This window comes from Coffea arabica, chromosome 10e (genome assembly GCF_036785885.1).
Source record: "Coffea arabica cultivar ET-39 chromosome 10e, Coffea Arabica ET-39 HiFi, whole genome shotgun sequence".
Lineage (NCBI taxonomy): Eukaryota > Viridiplantae > Streptophyta > Magnoliopsida > Gentianales > Rubiaceae > Coffea > Coffea arabica.
This window is the reverse complement of record NC_092328.1, coordinates 17988459-17997183: the sequence shown is the minus strand read 5'-3', so window position 1 is coordinate 17997183 and position 8725 is coordinate 17988459. Positions and strand designations below refer to the sequence as shown.

The 8725-nt window shown below is 34.2% G+C and overlaps 1 protein-coding gene across 3 annotated transcripts; it reads left to right on the top strand.

The window, feature by feature from the left end:
• Window positions 1-1882: 1882 nt before the first annotated feature.
• Window positions 1883-7986, top strand: LOC113710844 (inositol transporter 4-like). Of its 3 annotated transcripts, none has more exons than XR_003453013.2 (3): window positions 1884-2681; window positions 2837-4000; window positions 7626-7986. XR_003453013.2 is itself a non-coding variant. In XM_027233892.2 (2 exons), exons 1-2 carry the CDS (start codon window positions 2031-2033, stop codon window positions 3941-3943), a joined length of 1758 nt encoding a protein of 585 aa, XP_027089693.1. In that variant the 5' UTR covers window positions 1883-2030; the 3' UTR covers window positions 3944-4174. The 3 variants fall into 3 exon arrangements, 1 of the variants encoding a protein (XP_027089693.1); XR_003453012.2 differs by having other exon boundaries at window positions 1885-2681; window positions 7617-7986; XM_027233892.2 differs by lacking the exon at window positions 7626-7986 and having other exon boundaries at window positions 1883-2681; window positions 2837-4174.
• Window positions 7987-8725: the final 739 nt, after the last annotated feature.

Below are 8725 nucleotides of genomic sequence, written 5' to 3'. Positions count from 1 at the left end.
ACAGGAAAATCGAAAAGTTGCGGCTAACTTCGCAGCAGCAGGTAAGATCGAATCGAAAGTTTAAAAGTATGCGAATTAGAGCCTTAGAGGCCAATTTGGCGAGGGGGCCTCAGCAAACAATGGCGTCCAGTCAAAAAAAAAAAGCTATCAAGTCAAGACTGATTTTTGGTGGACATTAGGGAAAATGAATTTACATATTTTGAACTGTAGCAGAAGTGATGGAAGACTAGTACCTGAATTTCCATAGCGCAACTATTGACTGACTTTGTTTAGCAGTGACAATGACTTTTGTAATTAAACTTAGCTACTGACATTTAGCTATCCAGAAATAAAGTTTTTTCTGGCTTTTTGCTTCTACGTTGGCTGTAATTACTCAGTCCCATCACAACTTGTTCATTGGAAATATGTAATGGCAGATTCTATCTTCTTTGTCCAATTGCCTTTTAAAAAAGTTTTTTTCTGGCTTTTGACTTCTATGTTGGCTGTAGTTACTCAATTCCATCACAACTTGTTAATTGGAAATCTGTAATGGGAGATTCTATCTTCTTTGTCCAATTGCCTTTTATTTCCACACATTATATGACTATGTCATGGCCAGATTATACAGTGGCTATTTCATGCTTAGATACTATGTCGGCTCATGCCACCAATATTCATAGTAAAGACGTCAAACAAGAGTCATGTATAATACTGCAGGATAATTTTAGAAACCTCCCTTAAGGTTTCTGATAATTTTACTGACCTCCCTTAAGGTTTGTAAAATTACACTTACATTTCTTGATAGAATTGTGGGCCCAATTATTTATATCACATGGGGAGAAATTACTCATATGCCCTGTGACATTATGTCTTATTAGAAACTAATATCTAATGATTGAGTAATCAAAGCACTAATTAACTCGTAGTAACTAATTAATGGAAATAACAATTGAAAATTTCTTTAATGATAAACGATGACTTGCAATTATAAAGTAATGCCAATTGATATATCAAATGGCGCTATTTTGTGATTCATAGAATTTGACAATGACCAAAAATCAATTGTACACAACGTGAGAAGAAAGGTTTTAGTAGAAGACAAAACACAGGGCAAAAGAAGGTTGTTCATGAGGAAAATTTCTTTGAAACTCTTAAATCTATGATAGTTGTAAAATAATTTTGTGGAAGCAAAGGAGAAAGAAGGGAAAAGAAAGGCAAATTTTAAATTTTTTTTTGTTCAAATTTATAAGAATCATAGTAAACTTCAAGTTAAGAGAGATGACTGGTTTCTTTTGCTTAATCTTGTGATCATTAGTGTCGTTTTGTTGTATATTTGTGTTGTTTAATATATTAAATGTAAATATTTTGAGTAGTGAAATATGTGTGTTAATTGTTTTTAATTTTTCTTTATTTGTATTCTTTCACTAATATAACTTACATACATGTATAAGGGATATTTATAAAATAAAAGTTTCATCTCTCTTTTTAAAGCACTTTTTTTATGTTACTTTTTCTTATTTGGACTCATTTTATTATCAAAATCTTAACCTTAGGAGAGGTTTGTGTAATTTTATAAACCTCAGGGGAGGCTAGTGAAATTAATAGAAACCTCAGGAGAGATTTCTGAAATCATCCCTAATACTGTAGCCTTTTCTTTTTCTAATTTAATGTACTTCAAGTCCTCCAACAATTTTACTAAAACCAAAATGTTTGCTACCTGTTAGTTCAGATTGGTCAAATTTTAGACAGTTTGAAAATTTTTGGTGGTGCTACCGGATAGGGCTGTAAGTGGCCTAATCTGGCCATAATTAAACAATAGGGACCATTTTACTTTTACTTTTAGTAAAATAGTTGGAGGATTTTTTAGGCCATTTGCTCACGTTTTTTTTTCTAGTTGATAAGGAGCCTTTCGGCTAAGAAAACTGCTGTGTACATGTCTATAAAAGGGAAAACAAAGTTTTCTTGATCCCGGGAGCATCTATTGAAACTTTCTTCTTTCTTTACCCGTTTGGAAACTTGTTTGGTGAAGTTACTACCCAGTTGGAATCAAGATGGTGGAGGGGGGTGTTACTAGTGTGAGTAGAACAGAGCTCACGGAATTCTGGCGGACAATATGGAGAACGCCTTATATTATGCGCCTTGCCTTATCAGCTGGAATTGGAGGGCTTCTGTTTGGCTATGATACTGGTGTTATTTCTGGTGCCTTGCTCTACATCCGGGATGATTTCAAATCTGTTAAAAACAACACATGGCTGCGAGAAACTATTGTTAGCATGGCAGTAGCAGGAGCTGCGATTGGTGCTGCAATTGGTGGTTGGCTCAATGACAAGTGTGGTCGAAAGAAATCAATTCTTTTAGCTGATGTGCTGTTTGTTGCAGGTGCCATACTTATGGCTGCTGCTCCTGCTCCCTGGATGATCATTCTTGGAAGAATATTTGTGGGATTGGGAGTTGGAATGGCATCCATGACAGCACCTCTCTATATTTCGGAAGCTTCTCCAGCTAGAGTTAGAGGTGCATTGGTTAGCACCAACGGCATGCTGATTACCGGAGGAGCTTTTCTGTCTTACGTGATCAACTATGCATTCACCAAGATACATGGGACATGGCGCTGGATGCTTGGAGTAGCAGGTTTACCGGCTCTGATCCAATTTCTTTTGATGCTTTGGCTTCCTGAGTCTCCTAGATGGCTTTATAGGGAGGTAAACATGCAGAATACATCTCTAGTAGTAACTAGTAATGCAAATTTTCTGCTGCAGTCTAGTGTTTAAATAATAACAATTTTGTTTAAATAATACCAATTCTCTGTCAATTTTCATCAAATTTGATGTTGGCAACCTTGCATTTTGTTGATTAGAATAAAACGGACGAAGCTAGGAAGGTTATGGAGAAGATTTATCCTGCTGATGAAGTTGATGAAGAAGTCAAGGCATTAAAAGCCTCTATCGAAGCTGAGAAAGCTCAGGAAGGGTCTATAGGTGAAAACTTTTTCACAAAGCTAAAAGGGGCCTGGAGTAATGTAATAGTCCGGAGGGGACTGTATGCTGGTATCACCGTTCAAGTAGCTCAACAGTTTGTTGGTATCAACACCGTTATGTACTATAGTCCTACCATAGTACAATTTGCAGGATTTGCTTCAAATTCGACAGCTTTGGCGCTATCTCTGATTACCTCTGGTCTTAATGTTGTGGGTACCATTATCAGTATGCTTTTTGTTGACAGATATGGCAGGAGGAGATTGATGATAGTTTCCATGTTTGGGATCATAGCCTGTCTGGTGGTGTTGTCCCTCATGTTTTTTGAAGCTGCCTCTCATGCCCCACGAGTCAGTCACTCCGAATCCTTCAATTTTAACGTCAATTCTACCTGTCCTGGATTCGTCCAAGCCTCAAATCCAGCATCTTGGAATTGTATGACATGCTTGAAGGCATCTCCTAAGTGTGCCTTTTGTTCTAATGGAGCGAGCCAATACCAACCTGGGGCATGCTTAGTGTCGGATGATGATATAATGTATAAATGCCACAGCGAACATCGTGTTTGGTTCACCGAAGGCTGTCCGAGCAAATTCGGAATTTTCACCGTCCTACTCCTAGGATTGTACATCATTTCATATGCTCCTGGGATGGGGACTGCTCCTTGGATTGTCAACTCCGAAATATATCCGTTGAGATTCAGAGGGATAGGTGGTGGAACTGCTGCAGTTGCTAATTGGGTATCTAATCTAATTGTTAGTGAGACGTTCTTGACCCTAAAAGAAGCACTTGGCTCTGCCGGTACTTTCCTTTTGTTTGCTGGATTCTCCTTTCTTGGACTGGTGGCCATTTTCTTCCTTGTACCTGAAACCAAAGGTTTGCCACTGGAGGAGATTGAGAGCATGCTCCAAGAGGGTTACAAGCCAACCTTATTCTGCTGCAAAGGAAAAGCAGAGGAAAAGGATAGCGCCAAGAGAATATCCAACAAATGATGCTGCTGCTGCTGCTGCCGCGTAAATAAAGTCTGCCCACGAATACATACAAGCGGGGTAATGTTTATTTAACTTTTTTAAGTTTAATTTCCAGCTACTCTTGGGTTGGTTAAATTTTAAGTTTGATCTCCAAGACTCCAACTACTACTCCTAGGTTGGTTTGTTTGCTCCTAGGTTGGTCTAGTGAGTTAGTGTATTATTTGACCAAATACAATTTCAAACTTGGACCAATTTGCTATGTTGAGAATTTTCCTTAAAAAAAATAGACAAACAACTTGGAATTTAGATTTCAAATCAAGAAAAATAAAAGAATATCGTAAATGTGTAGCCTGCAAGATCTGGACGTGCACGCATCTACAAGGGGTTAGGATGGCAGTTTACGGATTCCAAAACTTTCAATCGCTGTAGGGTCGCAACGAAGTTTTGAACTATTCATGCCTGTGATTTATATTAGACCTATTAATCCAATCATCTGAGTCAGGTTTTAATAAGTTCAGACTCAACTAATACAGTTAGTATCATTTTTAGATTTCAGTTTATGAATTTTAAATTGATAAATATGAAACTCATAATTGATTTACAAAAGTTTCAAACTGTGAGTCTAAAATCAACATCCACAAAACCACAATATTAAAACTATACATAAATAAGTAATAGTTAGTTAAAAAGTATACAAACCGAGATTTTTCGAATAATAGTATATTCAATTTGTTCAAAATACATGAAAAATAGTAATAAAACATGATCAATAGCCAATATATCTTCAAAGATCCTCAAGTTGCTCGTATTAAGATTTGTCTTTCTGAATCTTTTGACATAATTTTGTATATTTAATATTTAATATATATATATATTAATATATTTTGACACGTAACTCATAAGTATAAAGTATTAGGATTATGTATTTAGATAAATAATTATGTATATCAAAATATGAATATATTATATATAAATATATATATATATATATGTGCAGATTAAAGGGTTGAACCTATATCAAATTTGAGTCTAATAAGGTTCAAACTCGATTCCCATTTAATTTAGGTATAATATTTAGATCCAAACTCAACTCAATTCAATAAAATGTTAGACTTATCAAACTTTTTCTCGAATCGAATGAGCTAATCTTGGGCTGGCCCGGCCTTGTTCACCGTCCTAATTTAGATGGATCATTTTAGAAGGAAAAGTCTGCTTGGATAAAGCCACCCTATTTGACAATGACGTCAAATTCAAAACTTTATCCAAAAACCAATCCATGTATGGTTGGCGTACAAAATGCCAAATGACGTATTAATTGTATGCATGTAGTCCAGGAAAAATCTCGATTGGGTGGAGATTCTTGGCAATTGCATCATGCAATTCACCTAATTCATGGAAATTAATCCCTAGACTTTGAAAAGTTTACGAGTATATATGGAGACTTTTGACGGATACATGTAATTAGCTTCAAGAATTGACTTAAGCTGATGATATCTTGAAATCCAATCTTCATCTAAAATTTATGTGTGGTGAAAATTAAACAGGGAAACCCAGTAAAACCAAACATGTTTGGTGGGGATTTAATTCGATCTTAAAACTTGGCCTTTATATGCCTCATAGATAAGTCATCAAGAGGCTGATCTTCAATAGCATATTTGTATATAGATGGTCAGTAGACTGATTGACAGCGCATTCAAATGAAGAAAATCAGAATCCGTGCTAACTATATATCTTTTTCCATGACCTTTTTTTTGAGAGAAATCTTTTTTCATATACAAAGAAAAGTCTGAAGTCCCCAGAACAAACAATTTAGTGGTGGATATGATGCCATAGGTAGGTTTTAACCTGCGATCATAAATTCACTACGGACAACATTGTGATAGTAAATTTGGTGTAACTAATAGTAAGTTTTTGCACAAAACAAGTAAGTTTTATAATTTTTGTAACTTGCTATTTAAGTATAATAAATCTTACTAGATTTTTTTTAAGCAAAAACTACTACTTCTTTTTCCAAAACTTACCATTTTTATATAAAACTTACTATTTTTCAAGAAAATATTATAACTTCATTAACAAATCTTACCACCTTTTTAGTAAAATTTACTATATCGTTAACAAAACCTTACTATTTCTTAAGCAAAACTTATTGCATTTTGTACAGAACTTACTATTCGTTCGAACAAAATGAATGACTTCATTAATAAATCTTTCCATTTTTTCATGCAAAATATACCAATAAAGATCTAAATAATGATAAGCTTGTCACTACTGCCAAATGGGAATTGGCTGGAGACTTGAATAAAACTGAATAAGAGCAGTAGCAGTAAAGATGGAAAGATTTATTTTTCACACTCAAAGTTGCTGAAAATGATAGTATAATCAGTCATGATTATTGTTCACAAGGGAATCGGAGCTAGTGATGTGGCCGCTTAAGAATCACATGGTCAATGAATGGAGCCATGGAACGGTCTATCCAAGTTTTTGCCTTTTTATACACAAGTTTCTTAGCCTCATATGTAGGCTAATTTTGTAAACTCTGTATTTCTGTGTGAAGTATTAAGAACAACTTCAAAAAGATTTGAGTTAATTACATTTACCTCCCTCAAAGTTAGGCCAAAGTACTAATCAATCCTTATGGTTTCAAAAAATAACAGATAACCCCACAAAATAACTTCTGACACATATGCTTAATGGAAGTAAGGAAAAAGACTAAATGCCCTTAAACATGTCTGATCAAATTTTAAAACAAAAAATTATTTTAAAATTATGCAAATACCCTTTTTGGTGGGAAAAACTATAGAGGTCTCCCATATGTTTGCCACTACTCTTCCAATCATCGTATTCATCATCATACTTCTACACTCTCTCTCCCTCTTTATTAACCCATTCTCCTTTGCATAGCTCACAGTTTTAATCTTTAAACTCTCATTATTTTACTTCTTCTTGTTTATTCAAATATTTTACTTTTTAATCCTATTGATAACCAAAACAAAACAGAAGATCGTAGTAGTGTTGTTTGGCTTCTTGAAAGTGACAAGAGTTTGGAAGGATGGTACATCATTAAACTCATCATAGTTTGCACGGCTAACTTGTAGCATTTTAACCAAAAGTTTTACTCACCTACATAGTGATCTATCAATGGAAACAACTCGTAATGATTTGGAAAAGATCTTTATGATATTTATTGGAAAGGATTTAGGGGGTTTTTCTGTATTGTGAACTGTCCATGTTTTATTTTCACGAATATTAAATTTTCATTGTATATTACATGTACTGGACTTTGAAAAGTTGATCTATTGTCATGAAAAGTGAGTATCTATAACTATGTATACACAACTAAGGTTATTTTTTCCCTATTTTGGATTTTTGTTTAAGTGTAAGATATTTCTTCTGTTACCAACAAAGACATGTGATTTTTACATGTTTAATGACTAGTATGGCAATATATTTGAGATAAAGATTCACAATCCAAGATTTATGTAAATTCATGCATTATTGTGCAACTGTTTTTTAAATCTATTATTCTAGTTGAAATTTTGTTTATAAAAAAGTTTGTTTAAGTTGTGCATTATTGTGTGACTATTTCTTTAAATTTGTTACGCCTGTAAAGTTTTTAATTGAAGAGAAGTTTGTTATCAATTTTTATGATTAATTAGTTTATAAAAATATTGAAATGTTGCTCCTAATTCACCAGCTACTGCAGAGGCTTTAGCTATGCGAGGAACAAGAGCAGCTGCAAATACTAATGGAGAAGAGACATTTGCACATTCTAGTACCAGCCCTTCTACCTTATCTGTTGGACCAACTGCTGGAAAATCTTTTATATATTAATATGTTATGTATTGAGTCCTATGTTACAAGTACTTTATTTTGGTTGCAAACTTCATTAACTTAATGCTTTTAGCAAGTCTTTTGTGGTATCAACAAAAATTGGATAGCTGCTTGGGTCTTATGCAGCATTTCATAAGTCCTATCAACAACTATTTATCTAGTCTTGCTTATGATGTAATAAATTGATACAACTTGGCTTTATATATTATTGATGGTTCCTTATCTAGCATAAATGGACTTATCTAGTAGTGAAGTTCTATATAATATTAGTACTACTAATTACTATGCTATTAATGATATTCGTGACCCTGATGCATCCATTCTATTTATCCCCTTGTGTAGTGATCTAGAATTGATGATAGAGTAAGGATTTTTCAGTTCTCTGTGTAGACAAAGAAAATTTATTTAATTTATTTTTGTCAAGATTTATTTAAACTAAATCGATCTTGATTAAATTAAATTAAATTATAGAAGTCCATCATGTTTTGGACTGGCAAATCGGGCCAATATTATATGGGTTATTAAATCAAATTAAATCCGTAATGTCCATTTAAGTTGGACTGAATTAATTGATTTATTAATTCACAATGGACTATCTGGGTTGGCCCAATATTTAAGCCCAAGTTAAATGGATTTCTTGGGTAACAAGTGATCCAAAATGCAGGAAGATTCTGAGGGTTTTCTTGAAGTCCTGGCCTACATATTTTGGCTATAAATAGAGGTCTTTCCTCAAGGCAAAGATATAGAAAAATCCCTAACATTCGGAGAAACTCTGTCAAATTCCCTCAAGAGCTTTCTTCCTCAAATCCAAGTCCAAATCAAGTCAAACAAATTCTCCTGCTATCGGTGTTGAAGACTCGAAGTTCCAAGTGTTTGACGCCATCATCAAATCAACCGTTTTCTACGCCGAAATTGTAGGAAACACCTTTTCGATTGTAGAACAAGTCTTTTCGACCCTTCAATTGAAGCTAT